Source organism: Vulpes vulpes, chromosome 14, assembly GCF_048418805.1.
Source record: "Vulpes vulpes isolate BD-2025 chromosome 14, VulVul3, whole genome shotgun sequence".
Taxonomy (NCBI): Eukaryota; Metazoa; Chordata; class Mammalia; order Carnivora; family Canidae; genus Vulpes; species Vulpes vulpes.
The window spans coordinates 15,277,109-15,297,848 of NC_132793.1; the positions used below are offsets into that span (position 1 = coordinate 15,277,109).

The following is a 20,740-nucleotide window of genomic DNA, read 5'->3' on the forward strand; positions in this document are numbered from 1 at the left end:
AATCCTATTTCCAAGAGATTAATGTGGCCATTGCTCTAGAATAAAAATGGGAAATTTCTGAATGATATGCTAGTTTTAAACAGAAACCACCCACTCACTCCCTTTTCACAGAGTCTAATTTGAAAGGCTTGAGTCAGAACTTGGGCCACTGGGAGACTGAAAGATTGATGCCATGGACTCAAGCCTTTCAAACAAGAATGCCCACTACCCCCTCTACCCTTCAACACTGTACTGGAGGCCTTGGTAAGAAAGAAAAATATATAAGGATCAAAAGAAAGAAGTAAGACGGACTTCTGGGTAGTGTGGAAACAGATTAGTGAAAACTAAAGAGGCAACAAAACTGTAAGCTGCCATTGTTAATATTTACTTTGATATGCAAATAATATCCCCCAAGTCACCACCACACCAGAATTTTAAGTTTTAACATTTTATTTAATTCCTTGGTTAGTCATTTTTAGCTCATGATGGTTGCAAAATTACATCCATGGTGCCGTGCTGCAGAAAGAAAGCGTCAGTTCTGGTGAAGGTCTACTGAGAAATCCGGGAAGAGAGAGAAAAAGTTTAAACTATTTTGAGACATTTTGGCAGACTTCCGTCTTATTTGAACTTTGCCAAGTATGAGGTACCCAATTTCCTACCTAAATCAAATAAAGACACTGTCCTAGTGTTGCTGCGCTTACTTAAAATAGATTTTAAAATAAATAAACGACAGTCTTGATGGAGAATAAAGCCTACCACAGAAAGGGGATTTGTGAATGTGGATGGGACACCGTTCTAACCATGATCTGTCACAGAGCTCCCTCTACTGGTCCAGAAAAGGCACAACAATCCTACCACGGACCTAGAACCTCTCCTGTCACTTCAGATCTTCTAGCAGCGTTCTGCTATAGCCTTTACCAAAAAAAAAAAAAAAAACACAAATAGAAGAAATCTTCCCAAATCCCCATACTGATATTTTATCATGGTTTTCCACGGTTCTTAACAGATGTTCCTGAGGTCTCTTTGTAAAATGGCCAGATCTCACTCCCACTCAGATCCCCTCCCCCAGCTACAACTGGATTCTTTATTGTATATTCAGATATACACAACTGAAACTCCCTCAGATGGAACACACCATTAAGCCCATCATCAGAGCAGGACCCCTTTGAGAACCATTTGTCCTTCTCTTCTGGACTCCTGGGGAATTGTAGAGTATCCAAACAACCAGCAAGGTGGGGTACATTATTGCAGGCTGAGGCTCACCAACATATAATCTGTAACGTGAGCCTCAAAAACTTAATAAAGAGGCTCTGCTGAAGTGGAATAGAACATAATAAGCTTTGAAATCAAACATATCTGGCTTCAAGCCTTGGCTCTTCTATTACTCACTATGTGATCACAAGCAAGTTACTTAATCTCTTTGCAATTTTGTTTCTGCTGCAATAAAATGGGAGGTGGTTCATGATTAATATATGAAATGTTCACAAAGGATTAAGCACAATGCCTGATATATATTAAGGGCCTAATCATTAATGATTATTATTAACAGTTATAATGCCTAGTCTCCTGAGTATAATAAACAAATCATATATAATACATGATTGGTTCTAAAAAAAGTATATCTCTGGGATCTCCTTGGAAGCCAGTACCTGACTTAATCATGAGTTTTGTTGCACATTAGATCTAATGCCCATTAATGTAAGGGTGGGTGGCTTCCAAAACAAACTGGAAGTTCCGTACAATAAAAGGAGCATACACTCTGAACTTGTTCAGCTTATCAGCACTGGCATTTACTAGCCATGTGACCATGAGCAAATAACAACCTCTCTATAAAGTTTTCCCTGGTAGGGAAAGTACAGGCATACCATCACTATAGACAGGTCAAAATGACTGAATGAGCTGAAGCACTAAATGTCCCCACTCCCACTCTAAACACACAAAAATCCAAGACTTAACAAAACAGAAATATTATGGTCCTCAAAACTAGAATAGGAAACTCTGCAAATGGAAAAAGCAACAAAGGAACACACAGCACTGAAGTGAATGGCCCGCTGGGAACACTAAAACATAGAGACTAGTTTTAAACCTGATGAGGGAACAGGAACCAGGATACTGACAGGAGCCAAGATATATCTATAAAAAGGAAGCTAGAACGCAACCCCCAGCACAAAGATAGAAGCCATGACAAACTCTAACCACAAGCTCAAGGACATGGCTTAGGAATGGCTTCTGCCCATGTGAGGAGTGGAAAGAATCAACTTCTAGGAAGGTAATTTCCTTGGCTGTATCACAAGCACAGTACAGAAATGAGAAATAATCTAAAGATTCCACTGGAATGAAATACCCCTTAGGGCCTTGCTGGGATACCTATGCAACTCAAGGAACATTAGAAACTTCCAAAGAAGATACTTCCCACTGAATATAACCACACAAACAAAAATCACAAAGTATAAGAAAAAATCTCACAGTATAAGAGATAGCAGACACAATAAACAGCAGAAATTAGATCCAACAACTCAAGATAACAGATTGATCTAAAAAATACCTACAAGGTATACAAGGACCTAGGTCCTCAGTCAGTTAAGTGTCCAACTCTTGGTTTTGGCTGGGGTCATGATCTCGAGGTTGTGGGATTGAGCCCCACATTGAGCTCTGCACTAAACTGAGCATGAAGCCTGCTAAGGATTCTCTCTCCTCTCCCTTTGCCCCTCCCCCCCACATGCTCTCTCTCACTCTCTCAATAATATTAAAATATACCTTGAAATAAAGTCATTTATAATATTCAAAGAGATAAAGGAACATTTGTAAGACAAGGCTAGAACATTGCAAAAGAAGAAAAACCAGGGCAGCCCCGGTGGCGCAGCGGTTTAGCGCCGCCTGCAGCCCAGGGTGTGATCCTGGAGATGCGGGATCGAGTCCCACATCAGGCTCCCTGCATGGTGCCTGCTTCTCCCTCTGCCTGTGTCTCTGCCTCTCTCTCTCTAGCTGTGTCTCTATGAATAAATAAATAAAATCTTAAAAAAAAAAAAAAAAGAAGAAAAACCAGATTTAAAAATAACTAATTAAAACTTCTAAGTGGGGAGCCTAGGTGGCTCAGTTGGTTAAGTGTCTATCTTCAGCTCAGGTCATGATCCTGGGGTCCTGGGATCGAGCAGGGAGCCTGCTTCTCCCTCTGCCCCTCCCCTGCTTATGTTTGCTCTCTCCCACATAAATACATGAAATCTAAAAAACAAAACAAAACAAAACAAAACTTCTAGGAAGCAAAAAAATTTATCCATGGAAATAAACTTAAGTGTCTGGGTCAAACCATTGATTCGATGTGGCTAAAAAAAAGAATGACAGGGTTAGAAAATAAATCTAGAGAAAACACCCAGAAAGTGGCACAGAGATTTAAAACATGGGAAATAAAAAGGAAAAATGGATATAAAGGAAGAAACCAAGTGTCCTGATAGCTGCTATTAGTCTTGTGGAATGTGAAGTGGTACAAACTTCAGAGGACAGTATGGCAGTCTCACAACAGGACAAATACACATGAAACTATTCAAATACTTCTGAAAACTTATCCTAGGAATACTAAAAAGAAGGAACATTTATATGCAAGATGTTCCTTGCAGAGTTATTTATAACAGTGAAAAATTAGGAACAACCAAAATGTCTAGCAACAGGTAAATGATTTTAAAAAAACACTGTTAAGTATGAAAAATGAAAACAGGGACTTTGCAGCGACATGGAAAATGCATACCCTTATTAAGTGGAAAATTATCAGAAAACAGAGTATCAATGTAAATTATTACTATTATTATAGGAACCATATGGGCACATGCTCAAAAACAGGCCTCCAGTGCTTCATCTCATTCAATCATCTTGACCTGTCTATAGTGGTATGTCTTCAGTTCAATATTAGTCATGTTATACAACTTTTATAAAGGTGTGGACTATTTGAACCATAAAGGACAATGAAAGTACATAAGTTTCATGATTCTTTAATTTTACTGATTAAGGCACGAGGAGGCCCGTACAAGGAAAGCGACTTCTCCAAAACAACACAAACGGCTAGATCTGAGCCAAGCCTGGTCAGATACTTTCCTTTAAATGTTTAAAACTAATTCTAAAGAAATGGAATGATATCTGAGATTTACTTTAAATTAACTGAATTTATTTTCTTTGAGGAGGCTGAAATATGATGGGCAGTGAGTTAATCAGGTTTGAAACTGGGTGACAGGGCACTGGGGTCATTCATGGTATTATTCTGTGCAATTATGTATGTTTTAATTTCTCATAACAAGAAGTTTAACTCCTAAAACCATAAATGGTGAAAATCTCAAAGTAAGTGGCAAATCTGTCAAACCTGTGGCCTAAAAACTGAATTAAAAGACCTGTAGCAGATTAATGATGAACTGAGTTTATTTAATGTCACTCAGATGTGATTGCTGTGGTTTTTAAACAGTTTTCCATCATGACTATAAAAAAGAGGCATGTTTCTCATTAGACATGCTAAGCCATCCAAGCTCAGAAACTGAACAAACAACCCATTGAATTAATTAGCACTTTAAATACATTTGGAAAATTACATTTGGAACAAAATTAATTCTTTAAATAAAAAAAAGGGCAGATTTTCCGTAACATGTGCATGCACCACACATGTTATTGGGCCAGCCTCCTTACACTATAAGCGATTATAATCATCTGTATGATTAAAGCCCTTAAGACAAGTAGAAGAAGATAAAGCACCAGAGTTCGTGAAAAGACTAGAGGTCAGCAGCTCCCAACTATGAAACAAACTTTCCTAACAAATCGCACTGGCTACTGAAAAGAAAAAGAAAGAGAAGAAGAGAAGAGAAGTGAAGAGAAGAGAAGAGAAGAGAAGAGAAGAGAAGAGAAGAGAAGAGAAGAGAAAAAACAAAAAAACAAAAAACAAAAAACAAAAAAGAAAAAAGGAAAGGAAAGGAAAGAAAAGAAAAGAAAGGAAAGGAAAAGACATGCTAAATTTAGTACATAGCATTCACTTGACAATTTACATAACACCAAATGTATATCTAGGGTGTTCTGATCTCAAGCGCAGGGGATGAAACACACCTAAGAACACTGAATGAGGTAAGAATTTAAAGGGACTAGCAAGGTGACAATGTTTTTATAAACTCTTATAAATATCCATTTTTAAGGCCATAAAAAGTGAGAAGAAGAAAAAGGGAGGGGGCAAAAAAAAGTTCTTAAAGTAATCCAAAGTTCGAAGCCCTAATTTATAGGACACACAATGACACCAGCAGTATTTTTGGTCAGACTTCTTTTCTGAAAATAACTTTAGAAAATAAATAAAATTTAACATACTAATGATCCTATTACTTTATTTACTTTTTTATTTATTTACTTTTAATAACTGATTTATTTACCCCCAGCTGTTGCAATACTTTTTTACAGTCTTTCTCCTAAGTACACATCAACATATGTTAATTTATCTTTTTACTTTTGTAAAACTGGGGAATGCTATAATTCTGCTTCCTTCTTTTCTCACTTTACAACGTATCATAAGTATTTTCCTAACTCACAAAGTATTGTCCCAAAACAGGATTTTTAATGTTTTTGTATTGTATAATTAGTCCCCCTTATGGATGTATCATAATTTATTTGACCAATCATCTATTAAACATTTAAATTAATCCAAATTTTTTTTACAATTATAAGTAACATATCTGGAAAAATTCTTAAATATAATTTCTCTATCTTCAATTATTTTCTTGGACCTGCTTCCTAGAAGTGGAATGTACTGGATCAAAGGTCTGAACCTTTTAAACTCCTGATGCATACTACATTCCAGAAAAGTTATACCAATTTACACATCCATCAACAGCACTATTACTCTTTCACCACCTGTACCCCTCTGACCAGAATCCTAACACAGATAAGGAGTCTTGGCCCCAAAAGAGAAAAAAGAAAAATAGAAAACCTTTTCTCTTCATAAACAAAGACTTGATTATAAACACATAGACCTGAAAGGTGAAAAGCAGAGTGGGCTGCCTGGGGCCCACAGCCTAGACTGGCTTGCTCCAGTCACGATAAATGGGCTATGGCTCCCCTGCGCTGATCTACCCTTCTCTTGCCTCTAGGACTCTGTGTTACACTGCTCCCTCTGTGGAACACCTCCACTCACCCTACTCCCTGCCAACCTTCCTGCCTTCTCCTTCAGAAATTCTTCAGTAATCCCTAATCCAGACTGAATACTCTTTCATTCTGCTTTACCAAGCCCCTGGATTAGCTCTATTTTAGAACTTGTTTCATACACTGATGTGTCATTAATTAGTGGTCTGTCCCCCACACAAGACAACGAATTCCTTGGGTGCAAGGACTGTTTTTTCAGCATCTAGCAAAGTACTTAAATACAGCATTGAAGAAAAATTCATGAAATGAATTAATCACAAAGCAAAGGGTCTAGAGCAGGGGTCACAAAACTTTTTCTGTCTATAAAGAACCAGAGAGTGAACATTTCAGGCTTTGGGGGCCATACAGTCTCTGTCACAACTGGTCACTCCGCCTCTGTGGTACAAAAGCAGTCAAAGACAGTATGTAAATGAATGGACATGGCTATGTTCCAATAAAACTTTATTGCCAAAACCAGGTAGTGGGCTGGATTTGCCCTGTGAACCATAGTTTGACAGTCCCTCCTGTTTAAAGGAAGGACTTTTAAACTTTAAAAAGGGGGGGGGGGGGAACAGATTATAAAAAGATCATAATGACTTAAGCCTATGCAAAGCTCAGGCTAAAATGTGCATCCAGAGCTCAATTAGTACCATTTGTATCCCCAATTCCTTTCCTCTGTGATACAGAGATTAAGGGAAGGGAAGCAACAGAGGAGCAGAGTGGCAGACAGCACCCTGAGAGCCAAGCACCAGTGTCAGGACAAGGCCACAGGCCAAAAAGGAGAGTGGGATAAGAAGCAAAGCACAGATTTCAACTAGAAGGGACTTGATAGGATTTTCAAAGCTGTACAGTCATCCTGACTACAGACTGAGTATTGGTAAACCTGGGTTAGATCCACAGAAAACAGAAATCGACTGAAGATACCTATAGTAAATAGCTCAGAATCACATCCCATTTTGAACTATGTATCAAAACAATACAAATATATTTGCCTCCACAGATCAAAGAAAAGGAGAAAATTACAACATTCGATGAGAGGTGGCTATTCCAGCTCAAAAGAAAGACCTTCCTCATTGCTGATGCTTTCTTGCCTCTGATGCCTCAGGCCAGCTCTCCCCTCCTGCACCCACCCCTGGACAACCAGAAAGTGACTCCAGCCTGAGTCCATGTGGACCGTGAGAGCTTGTTTTCTCTGGAATTTGCAGGGGTTGTCTGAGAAGGGAGTATATTTAACCAGAGCCTTACTTTTCATGGTCCCTTCCTCTTCCTCATCCTCTGTGTTGATCACCATGGTGCCCAGCTGTGATGGCAACGTGTCCCCGTGCTCAATCATAGTGCTGGCCCCATCACTTGTGGTGCTGGCTACCCGGACGGTGCCCATCTCATCACCTGCTGCTCGAACCATTGTGCCAGAGTCCATCTCATCCTCCTCCTGTGAGAGGACAAACCTCAAATCAGGGCTAACTGGATCAAAAGGTTTTGAATTATTATTCATCTCGGGGCAAGCATTTCTGGATTTGACGCTGATTAGGATTCCAGACCCACAGAACTGAGGGTCTTAGAACCTACTTAACCAAAGAAGACCACAAAGTTAGGCAAGCAAGAGCCAGAAACATCCTCCCCCTCTCCCCTTCCTATCTCCTCTTCAAAGTTTTATAACAGAGGGGCACCTGGATGGCTCAGTCAAAGGAGCCCTCAACTCTTGATCTCAGGGCCGTGAGTTTGAGCCCCACATTGGATGGGGAGATTACATAAATAATTTTTTTTCTAAAAAAAGGGGGGGGGTTTACAACGTAGATCTAAGAAGCTGAGGTGCACACCCTTGGAATCTCAGGCTTGTGAGGGAGTCCGTGAGTGTAAAATCTATATTTTAGTATGGATCCTTGATTCTCCAAAAGGGCACACAAAAAAACAAATCTCTGATCCGAGCATTCGTTTTTCCGAAGAAAAAAATTGAAGAAAAAAATAAATTAAATTGAGAAAATGATATGGGGCAAAACAGTAAAATTTGAAAGTGTCTTAGGATGAGAAGAAGGCCAGCCTCAGCAAGCCATTACCAGTGGCCAGGACAGGACATAGTCATTCAGGAAGTGTCTTCAGCTCCAGGCGGACTTGTTAGCCCCTACTCACCTCAACTGACCCGGCAATCATAAAATAACATGCATTCATGCCTGAGGCCCACAGCACTGCCTGCCACTCACGGAGTTCTCTTCATCATCCTGGTCCACCTCCCGCTGCTGGGCTTCCTGGCGTTTCAGCTTCACATCCATGGCCTCGTTAATTAAGTCCCGCAGTATTGACACTCCCTTGGCACTTTTGACAAACGGGTGCTTAAAAAAGAAAGCAGACAACACTGGCAATGGTTTATAGGGCACCAGTGCATACACAGTACCCAGCACACAGTAGGTACTGGATAATAGCTGCTTAATCAACAAATCTCATCTTTCTCTATTTTGGGTAACAGCTGTGAAACCACACTCACTTTATCACTCTGACTGCACATTCAGGCTTTGCCCATCTTTTTCAGCCTGGCTGCAAAGTCTCGTTTCTGTCTGCCAAATCTAGAGATTCTCAACAGAGTGGTACCACCCCCTAGAGGAAGTTTTCTAAACATGCTGGGAGCTTGTCACCATGTTTGGAGAACACCAATGGTGTGTGAGGAAAAGCAGGGACACCAGCACTCCTTCCAAGTGTGGAAGAGTCCTGCACAACAACGAACTGGGGCACTTTGTGCACACCTTTCAAATGTCTCAGAGTATATGTATACTTTAGTAAATAATACCAAAAATGTTTTTCAAGAGACAAAAAGTCTGGTAATTTAGGGGATGATTTTGGAGGGGGCTTAAATGTCATAAAGACATTGTTTAAATATCAGTGAACAATTTATTCATCCCGTTTATTCCTTCCATACAATGTACTACACAGCATTTCTGACAAAGTTAGATAAAAAGGGATTTTAGCACAAAAGCATAGTTACTACAGAAATACTAAAACTGGTCACAAATATCTAACAGATGTAAACTCAAATATCAATCAGCAAAGACACTTGAAACACAAGGATACTGTGGAATTTCACTTATAAAAAAATGCTTGAATATTATTAATATTAGCACTACCTTACATTTTTCTTATCTTGCTTGTTGTACAAGGAATCCATGCTGTGAAAGTTACCTATGGAAATTCCTTTTTTTTTTTTTTTTTTGAGATTTCATTTATTTATTCATGAGAGACACACACACACAGAGAGAGAGAGAGGCAGAGACAGAGGCAGAGGGAGAAGCAGGCTCCATGCAGGGAGCCCGACGTGGGACTCGATCCCGGGTCTCCAGGATCATGCCCTGAGATGAAGGCGGCGCTAAGCTAAACCACTGAGCCACCCGGGCTCCCAACATATGGAAATTCTTTTTGAGGGGTTTCCTGTTGTCTTCTCAACTTATTCTGTGTTGTCCCCAGTGTTTCTCTTTGAAATTCGTTCTCTATCACCCAGCACCCACCAGAGGATATGGTCTCTAAATGTTTGTAAGTACTCAAACTGAGAGAATGCCTCAGCATGTGCTGGGGCTGCAAAAAAGATTTCCATAAAACCACCAATACCCCATCCTGGCAGGAAAATAATGTGCCAATACACATAGAAATAAGAGCCAGCTCATTTGGAAGAATATCATATTTCCTTGTTCTCTCTTCTCTTCATTTGGAAAAATCTATAAGACTATTTCCCTCTTCTTATCAGATACAAATAAGCCTGGTCTGTTATTATTTAACATCATTTTTATGCTAGCATCTACCCATTCATTGTCCTATATAGCTTGAATAGAATGATTTCTGTTCTTACTGCTCCTAAATCTAAACTCATTTATGGGGACGCCTGGGTGGCTCAGTGGTTGAGTGTCTGCCTTCAGCTCAGGTCGTGATCCCAGAGGCCTGGGATCCAGTCCTGCATAGAGCTCCCCACAGGGAGCCTGCTTCTCCCTCTGCCGATGTCTCTGCCTCTCTCTCTGTGTCTCTCATGAATAAATAAATAAAATCATTAAAAAAATAAAATAAACTCATTTATGGTTCTAGGTTCAGGTATATAACTATCTCATTATATCTGCAGGTTGAGTCAAGCTAGAGCCTATTGCGATACTGACAAATATTTAATTATAAATCTTTATGTCTCCATTATATCATATACATTATACTAGCTCTTTTTAAATTATGAACATAAACAGATTTCATGATTTATGAATTTCAATCCAGAACAGGAGTGGAAGTATTAAATATACATATTGGTTAAAAAAGGGGGAAGAGGGGAAATACTGGGTCTGACACAGCTGAAAACCATTGGCCTAGCCCAAAACAACCATAGATATTTGTCAAATCCACATCATACTACTTTTAATATGGGTAAAACAGCATTCAAAGTTATACACATTATGCCACTTAATCTTCATCATATAAGAGGCAGATAAACTTTGTCTCCATTTTACAGATAAGAAAACTAAAGCAACAGAGAGGTTATATTATTTGCCCCAGGTCACAAAGCTAGTAAACAGGGAGCCAGGATTCAAACCTGGGCAGTGTGATTCCTGAATCCAATCTCTTAATCACTGAGCAGCTGGCCTGCAAACTGTTCCCATCCTTCCAGGCCCACGCTCCGAGGTGACCTGCTCCAGGAGAGCAGTCTCAGTACCGCCAGCCCTAAGTGGCCTCCTCTCATCCGGACCTACAAGGGCACCTACCATTAATCTCAGTTCCTCATCGGAACAGGGTAGATTTGTGGGCACTCCTGCTTTGGAACCTAGAAGACCTAGGCTCTAGTTGCAGCTCTGTTACCTCTCAGCTGAATGACTTTAAATAAGTTAACCTTTCTAAGCTTCCATTTTTTCACCTATAAAATTGAAATAATACCCATCCCTCACAGGGCCTGTGTGATGATTATATGGCACCCCGCACACAGCAGGTGCTTACGAAATGTCGGTTCCCAGTCTCTGACCCCCACAGAGCCCTCCATTTTCTTGCACTACTGTCTTGTTCAATGATTTAACATTCTCTTCTACTCTGTTAGATTCAAAGCTCCCTAGAGGCAGAGAATGTCTTATACTCCTTTACCATTTCCAAGCAGATGAGTTGACAACATCTTTTGGCCAGTACATGAATGAAACAGAGGGAGGCAGCATCGTGGGGAGACTCATACCTGTAGGAGTTGAGTGGCTGTGGCTCTCTGCTCAGGGCTCTTTACAAGACATTGCTTCACAAAATCCATGAAGTTATCGGACCATAGTTCTGGCTTTCGAAATGTAGGGGGAGGGTTGGTGGGAATCATAAAGATGGCCTAGTTAAAAAAAAAAAAAAAAAAAAAAGGTTTTCTTGGTAAAAGTGGTACACTAATAAAAATATGACTAGAGATACCTCTGAAATTGAAAAAAAATATTTTCCTCTTATCCACTGATAAGCCCATCCAACACCAACAAAAGTCTAAGTGTCTCAAAGTGGGAAGTATGACAATTAGAGAAGTTGATATAGCTCTCTCTCTCTCCCTCTTTCATATGTATTCTTGTCGCCTCAACCTCACGATATCTAGCAAGGTTTTTTTGGTTGTTGCTAACCACTGTACACTGGCTTTCAAAGTGAAAAGGCAAGAGCTGAGAGCATCAATATCCTGACAGTAATCTCAGCCCTACAGCTGTCAAAGTTCCCTCCCCCATAAAGGTCATCATCACCACAGGATATGAGCAGTAACTGCAAGGAGATCATAAACCTGGAAGTCCCACAAATTACAAGGGATTCATTAACCTCCAGGCCAAACCAATTTAATGTATTTGAAAAAACAAAAAAAAGCCAAAAAACCAGAACACCACATTGCAGTTAAATTCTAACTATTTTAAAAAATTAAAACTACTACTTACTGAGTTTCCAATAAAAGAAGAGCCAGAATTAAAAAAAAAAAAAAAAAAACCTCTATAATAAGCAGCAGCTTATATTCTTTAAATCTACCAGTAAATCCTCTCACCCTTCCCCACTCCTCCCCCGCCAAAAAGAGGGAACTTATCTTTGAACACATGAGTACTTGAGTTGATCATTGATTACAACTAGTGGAGTCTGTACTGACAGTTATCAATTATATACAACTCATTCATTTACTGTTAGGTATCTAAATCAAGTAAGTCACTAACTTTCTAATGACCCTACTGGTGTCCTTACCCTCATTGGATGGATATCGGCATATGGGGGCTTTCCCTCAGCCATTTCTATGGCAGTTATTCCCAATGACCAGATGTCTGCCACACAGTTGTATCCAATTTCCTGAATCACTTCTGGAGCCATCCAAAATGGTGTCCCTATCACTGTATTCCGTTTGGCCATGGTATCCTAAAACAGAGAAGGGTAGAAATTAACATTAAGCTTTAAAACTATCGAGGAAAGGAGACTTTTCGAACAATAAGAAACATCTTGTACTTGGAATATATATAAAAACCATACTCAAGGCATGATCGAGCAGGTGACAAAAAAATTCAAATGACCTAGAAACATAGAAGACTTTGAATTCTTAAAACACACACATTAAAAAACCCACAAAAATAACAAACACTAAAATGAAGTTGACAAAACTTTCAAAGATTAATAATAACTAGTGCTGGTAACAGTATAGAAAGTCAAGCACTGGGCAGCCCAGGTGGCTCAGCGGTTTAGTGCCACCCTCAGCCCAGGGTGTGATCCTGGAGACCCGGGATCGAGTCCCACGTCAGGCTTCCTGCATGGAGCGTGTTTCTCCCTCTGCCTGTGTCTCTGCCTCTCTCTCTCTGTGTCTCTCTCATGAATAAATAAATAAAATCTTAAAAAAAAAAAAAGAAAGTCAAGCACTAAAATAGCATTACTAGAGTATAAATCAGTACAAGTTTTTCTGGGCAATTTGGCAATATTTGTCAACTTAAATATCCATATCCTTTGATCTGAATCTTTTTCCAGAAATGTATCCTATATGCAGGTATCTAAGATATACACACAAGTGTTAGAGAAATATTTGTAGGAGAGGTGGGAAAAATAAAAAGGAAATAACCCAAACGACCATCTAAAAGGGGGTAAATGAAACACAATAAATATCCACCGTATTTTTTTTTAAGATTTATTTAAGGGTGCATGGGTGGCTCAGTTTGTAAGCAAACAGGTCTTGATTTCGGTTCAGGTCATGATCTCAGGCTCCGGGGATTGAACCCCAGGTCCAGCTCCCCACTTGGCAAGGAATTTGCTTTCCTCCTTCTCTCTCTGCCTCTCCCAACCTCCCCCACCCTCATTCGCTTTCTCTCTCTCTCTCTCAAATAAATATATATATTTAAAAGATGTATTTATTTTTATTTATTTGAGAGAGAGAGAGTGCATGTGAGTGGGTGGGGGGGAGGTGGCAGGGGCAGAGGGAAGAAGACTCTCTGCTGAGCATTGAGTGCTGGCTCAATCCCAAAACCCTGAGATCATGACGTGAGCTGAAATCAAGAGTCAGGCCCAATGAGACACCCAGACGCCCCATCCACCATATTTTTCTAAAAAGGAGACGTGGAAAAATGTATAAGACATATTATAAAAAGAAAATTAGATGGCAAAATTATATATAATATATAATCATGTTGTATACATTATATGACAAATCAGTAACCAATAATAATAAATACTGTTGTTATATGGCTAGCAAAAGAAAAATCTCAATACACACTGAACTATTAACAATAGTTACACCTAGAAGGTAGAATCACAAAGGACTTTTACTTTCCATCCCTTATTTCTACAACACTCTGATGGTTTACATGGAGATACAGAACAAGTGCTATCAAAAAATTAAAAAAGAAAAATCATGTGTATGTGTCTATGTATACATATAATTTTTCTTTTTATTATATACATAGATTTTATAAAATGTATATATAAAGTCTTAGTTTGAGGCTTAAAAAATATGAATCTAGCACACATAGGCAAATAACTATTTGTCTACTTCCCCAGAATGGTGTGGCCTTAATGAAAGAGAACCTTTCCAGAGCTCCTGTATTTTAGGAAGAGGACGATTTTAAACAGAACTAAATATGCAGTAGGAGTCCCCATCATCATCATTCCTGTTCCTTCTGAAATGCCTGTGGCTTCAGTTAGGCTATGCCAGTCAGGAACAAATGACAGGTGATATTTTTAAATTGATCTCACTTTGTTGATTCTATGTAAAAAACTAGCACAGGAACTACCTTAGTGCTTAGTCATTTCCTTTGCTCTGAAACTTAAATTTGCAGTTTTCAAATGGTGGTACTCAAGTTGTTTTTGAGAATTATATCCTTGAAATACTCATCATTTAGAAAAGAGTATTTTGGATACCTAGAAATTTTTTGAAAACTAAGATTAATGAGTGGATACTAACCCAGCCTGATCTGTATTACAAAGTTATACTAATGCATAGCATAACAAGGGAAAATATTAAGTTCAGAACAGACTATGGCTACGTAGGTCTGTATTTATACATATACATAAACACACACATATATAACTTGAAGATATAATTAAAATGTTATTCCAAATTACCAAGCAAAGAACAAAAAAGCAACTGGGCATCTGGCTAGTCATTTGTAAAACTCTATACTTAATTTCCTAACTTATACTTTTCACCAAATAAAGTTCAAATAGGTTGAAAATTTAAATACAAAGCACAAAACCTAGAAAGTACTAAAAGGAAGTATAGATGAACAGTTATATGATGTTGGAGCAAAAAAAGACTTTAAAGGTGACATCAAAGGCAGAAACCATAACATGAAAGGGAGGTGGATTTCCCTATAGAAAATTTGGAAACTTTGGTGTTTAAAGAAAAATCATAATGAAAGTAAAAAGATAACTAGCAAACTACAAAAAGATGTTTCAACATATATAACATAGGATTAATAATTTTAATATAAAATTTTTAAGTTTTGGTTTACCTTTTTCAGATTTTTTTAGAAGGTCCAACACAATTAGGAAAATTAAGATGAACAGGTAAGTTCCAAAAGAAGAATTATAAATGGCCAATAATCAAATGTAAAAATATTGCTTCAAAAATGATTTAAAAATACAACTTCTTGCTCATTCAGCATTGGCAAATATGAGGGAAAATGAATACATCCTTTTTTAAAAATTAATTATTTTATTTATTTAAGTAGGCTCCACACCCAATATGGGGCTTTAACTCATGACCCTGAGATCAAGGGTCACATGCTCTACTAACTGAGCCAGCCAGGCCCCTCCAAAATGGATACATTCATATATTACAGTTGGGAGCATAAACTGTTCCCTAGAAGCACTTTATGTGTTAACAACAAAATCTTTTGAAAGGTCAGAAATTACAATATGGAATAAGTTTCTGATTTTCTTTTTTAAACAACAAAGCAATTTTTGTGCCATTGCAATACCTATTAAACTCCCTAATATAATCTAGGCAGATTTAAAAGCAAAAACCAAAAAACTCTACCTGATACCAACTCTAAACAAACAAAAAAATATTTTTTCTACTGCCCAAGAAAACTGTTTGATATATAATATTGTTGTGAATTTTAGTACTACCTGTCCAGAACTATTTCTATTTTTCTACATCATATATACTTAGATATTTTTCAAAACCAAATAATTCTACATTTCCTGTTTTGAAACGTGGTTTTTTTCAATGCCATGCACTGGTGAGGTGGGAGGAGACTCAACAGACTATCCTGGAACGGGATAAGGAGAGTGTTTTCAGTAAAGTAAATGCCAACTGCTACCGGGTTGAGATGGTGTTAAGTCTTATTCTGCAAGGAAAGCAGTTTGGATTGAATTTTTCTTCATTTTGTAAATTTAAACTTCTACTCTATCATTTCTTGTTTCAGCTTTTATTTTTATCAAAGTTCAGTCACAGGACCTAAATGCCAGGAAAGGACCTAAAATAACCTACTACCTCTTTCGCAACTTAGTGGCACCTTCTATAACTTTTTTATGAATACAGTGAAATTGGGTATTTTATTTAAAAAAATGACTAAATGAAAAGAATTCCTTCTCAGGATAGAACTGAAAGTTACCAATAGAAGTAACATTTTTACTTACTGTAAGTTGACCTGCTACCCCAAAATCTGCAAGTTTTGCATGTCCTTCTGTATTTAGCAAAATATTTCCTGCCTTGATATCCCGATGTATTTTTCTCATAAAATGAAGGTATTCCAGTCCCTTAAGTGTTGATTGTAATATTGTAGCTATCTCATCTTCTGTTAACTAAAAAAAGAATGGAAAATTAAAATTCTATCAGTTTATATCATTTTACATTCAAAAAAGGCAAAACTTAGATCCAAGTGCCCTTCCTAGAATATAAGATGGTATTCAACCTGTGACAGCATTTGACAGCTTACACCATCACTCCATTAACCCCTACTAAAGTTACATCTCCTATCCTATATCTCCCCAAACATCAGATTCATGTACCTGATCACAACATCTTCAACTGAATACCTAACAAGCATCATAAGCATAACACGTCAAAATCAAATTTTTTTATTTCTACTGTTACCCTACCCATCTACTTACCACCCGCCCAACCTACTTATTCTTCCCACAGTCTTCTCAGGGAAAGGCAGTTTGAATTGCCCTGGCTGAAAACCTGGAGGTCATCTTTGGTTCTTCCCTATGTTCAAAATATATCCATATATATCCTCTGTAATCACTAATCACCATGGTCCAAGCCAACAGCATGCCCTGCCTAAACTATCCAAATAACTTCCTAACTGGTCTTCCTAATTGCTTCTGCCCTTGACCCTTGACAATGTCTGTTCCACATGGCAGTGAGCCATAATGAGCCAAAATGAAAGCCAGGTATGCTCAAAATTTTCCAATGGCTTCCTGAGCCACTCAAAATTAAAGCCAGTCCTCATCAAAGTCTTACATGATCTAGTTCCCAGCTACCTTCATCCTCTACTACTTTCTATCTTGCTCATGCTATTCCAGCCTTCCTTGCTGTTCCTCAAACACTCAAAGCACACTTCCAGTTCTGGACCTTTTCATCTCATGTTCTTTCTGCCTACACAATTCTCTTCATGCAGAAAGTTAGAAAGGCCTTCCCTAGTTCCCTCCGTTCCTAGATCGTTCTCTATTCATTGATCCTACCTTGTTGGTAAATGCAGTATTATATCCTCATCTGATTTACACATTTGTATACCTACATGTGATATCTTCCCTATTAGGAACATAACCCCATTTTAAAAAGTCTTGGGGGCTCCTGGGGGGCTCAGGTGGTTAAGGGCTTCTAACTCTGGGTTTCGGCTCAGGTCATTATCTCAGGGTCGTGAAATTGAGCCCCACATCAGGTTCCATGCTCAGTAGGGAGTCTGCTTGAAGAGTCTCTCCCTCTGCCCGTCCCCCACTCATGAGTGCACCTGTGCTCTCTCTTGCTCTCTTTCCTTCCTGCTCTCTCTTCCTTCTCTTTCCTTCTTGCTCTCTTTTCCTTACTTGCTCTCTTGTTCTCTTTCCTTCCTCCTTACAAATATGTAAGTCTTGAGCATCCCAGGTGGCTCAGCGGTTTAGTGTCGCCTTCAGCCCAGGGAGTGATCCTGGAGACCGGGGATCAAGTCCCATGTCAGGCTCCCTGCATGGAGCCTACTTCTCCCTCTGCCTGTGTCTCTGCCTCTGCCTCTCTCTCTCTCTGTGTCTATCATGAATAAATAAATAAAATCTTAAAAAAAAAGTAAGTCTTCAGACTTATTAAAAATAAATAAATAAAAAATAAAATGTCTTTGGTTTGTTTACTATTGTATCCCTAGCACCAAGAAAGCCACCCAGGACATAACAAGTCCTGAAAAAATATTTGAATAATGATGAATAAATGAAAGCAAGAATGCCGATCAACACAGAATATCTGCTCAGTTCCATGGTGATTTGGGGCAGACCTAACTCTAGTGCTAACCAAATGCAATCCATCAGCAAACTGTCTCCCTTTTGACAAACAACTCATATTTAGAAGAGAGTAGGCTGTGGTGCAAAAAACATGGGAATCAGGATGAGAAAGACCTAGTTTTTACCCTTGGCTCTACATTCTAGCTGTATGACCTAAGCAAGTTACCAAACTTCTCTTGGTCTCGGTTTCCCAAACTATAATATAGGACTATCACATTTCTTCAAGAATGTCATGGAAATCAGATGATGTAAGTCATATAAGAATACACATGGCTTAATAACTACTATGGTACCAGTCAATGAACAAATAGTTAACAAGCATCAATTATGAGCTAGGCACTCTGCTAATAACATTAAAAATAGCATTTATTGTACTGTAAGCACTATTTTTGTGATTTTGTTAAATCTTTACAAAAATCATATGAAATAGGTACTATTATCATCACCATTTTACAGAAAACGAAGCTGAAGCACAAACAAGTAATTTGTGCTAACAAACTATAGAGCTCTTACTGTAGTCCAAGCAAACACTACTGATAAGGTTGCAAGCTAGAGTTTGAGTACCTTCTGCAGTGGAACAGAACAAAGTTCATGTGACTTATTACGCCTTATTCTAATCAGTTAAGCAAATCAGTTAAGGGAGCAGTGCCTAATATTAATATAATGTGAACCACAAATACAACTTTTACTTTTCTAGTAGCCACATTAGAAAAACAAGCAAAATTGGGGTGCCTAGGTGGCTCAGCCGGTTGAGTGTCTGCATTTGGCTCAGTCAGGATTGGGTCAGGTCCTGGGATTGAGCCCTGCATTGGGCTTCCTGCTCAGTAAGTAAGAAGTTTGCTTCTATCTCTGCCCCCCTCTGCTCAAGCTCTTTCAAATAAATAAATAAAAATCTTTTTTTAAAAAAACAGCAAAATTTAGGGATCCCTGGGCTCAGCGGTTTGGAGCCTGCCTTTGGCCCAGGGCGTGATCCTGGGGTCCCGGGATCGAGTCCCATGTCGGGCTCCCAGCATGGAGCCTGCTTCTCCCTCCTCCTGTGTCTCTGCCTCTTTCTCTCTCTCTCTATCATAAATAAGTAAATCTTTAAAAAAAAAATCTATATTGTCTGTAAAAAATAAATAAATAAATAAATAATAAAAAATTTAAAAAGCAAAATTTAAAAAAAATAAAAATAAATAAAAGCAAAATTAATTTAAATTAATTAATTTTTAGTAATCTCCAAATCCAACATGGGGCTCAAACTCATGACCCCAAGATCAAGAGTTACATGCTCCTCCAACTAAGCCAGCCAGGCACCCCAAAATTAATTTCAATAATATATTTTAATCATATTTGTCCAAAATATTACCATTTCAACATGTGATCAATATATTAAAAATGTAAAGTTTTTATGTTTTTCTTTTTGCAGTAACTCTTCAAAATCTGATATTTTATACTTATAGCACATCACAATTCAGACTAGCCACATTTAAAGTCCTTAATAACCACACGTAGCTATTGACTGTCATAGTGCACAAAACAGAACTAAAACATTTTAAAAAATAATGAGTAATAATTAAAGATTAGCACTTAATAGCTTAAAATTACATAAATACAATAAACTAATATTAAAACATCAAATGCACCATCAAAATTCATTTTGGATGGTTTCAAAATACCTGAAACAATAACTTAATGCTGCACAGAAGGCCTGGAACCCAATTTTTTTTTTTTAAGTAAGCTCCATGCTCAGCATGGAGCACAATGCAGGGCTTGAACTCACAACCCTGAGATCAAGATCTGAGCTGCGATTAAGAGTCAGATGCTCAACCAACTGAGCTGTCTCTGGAGCCCAATTTTTAATTCAATAAATTACACAAGATTTGGGACTTCTTTAAATGTATCTTATGGTAGGACATAATTCCTAGCTAAAGAATTTGCTATTTGATTAGAAAAAATTACTAATTCTGAATAATGTAAATTAAGAAAAGGAAATGGTCATATAGATAATCCAAAGTTACAACTGAGTTTTATTTTTATTATTTTTTAAATTATTATTATTTTAATTCCAGTATAGTTAACATACACTATTATATTAGTTTCAGGTCTATAACATAGGGATTCAACAATTCCATATATTACTCAGTGCTCACCATGATAAGTGCGCACTTACTCCCCTTCACCTATTTCACCCATCCCCCATCCACCTCCCTTCTGGTGACCATCTGTTTCGTTCTCTAGTGTTAAGAGTCCATTTTTTGGTTTGTCTATTTTTTCTTTGTTTGTTTGCTTGTTTGTTTCCTAAATTCCACATGTGAGTAAAATCATACAACACTTGTCTTTCTCTGACTGGCTTAGTTTGTTTAGTACTATACTCTTTAGATCCATCCATGTTGTGGCAAATGGCAAAATTTCATTCTTTTATATGGTTGAATGATATTTATAAATATATATACACATATAAGGATACACCTCATATCTTCTCTATCCGTTCATCTTCCAATGGACATTGGGCTGCTTTCGTGATTTGGCTGCTGTAAATAATGCTGCAATACACACAGGGGTGCATATATCCCTTCGAATTAGTTTTTGTATTCTTTGGGAAAATACCCAGTAGTATGATTACTGGATCTTAGGGTAGTTTTATTTTTAATTTTTTGAGGATACGACTTGAATTTTAAAATATTCTTAACCTTATAATTTATATAGTGCCTCACAATATCCAAAGTACTTTCACATATTTAATTTTCACAAT

General features: G+C 38.0%; 1 protein-coding gene across 3 annotated transcripts in view; it reads right to left on the reverse strand.

Moving 5' to 3' along the window:
• The window catches only part of STK4 (serine/threonine kinase 4), an 88,460-nt gene that overhangs the window by 52,470 nt on the left and 15,250 nt on the right, over positions 1–20,740 (reverse strand). For all 3 annotated transcript variants that reach the window (XM_025998730.2, XM_025998731.2, XM_025998732.2), the window contains 5 exons: positions 16,171–16,335; positions 12,298–12,465; positions 11,291–11,428; positions 8,316–8,444; positions 7,360–7,546 (listed from right to left, as the gene is read on the reverse strand). In XM_025998730.2, coding sequence (XP_025854515.1) covers positions 7,360–7,546; positions 8,316–8,444; positions 11,291–11,428; positions 12,298–12,465; positions 16,171–16,335 — 787 coding nt within the window. The remainder of the gene's footprint in view (positions 1–7,359; positions 7,547–8,315; positions 8,445–11,290; positions 11,429–12,297; positions 12,466–16,170; positions 16,336–20,740) is intronic.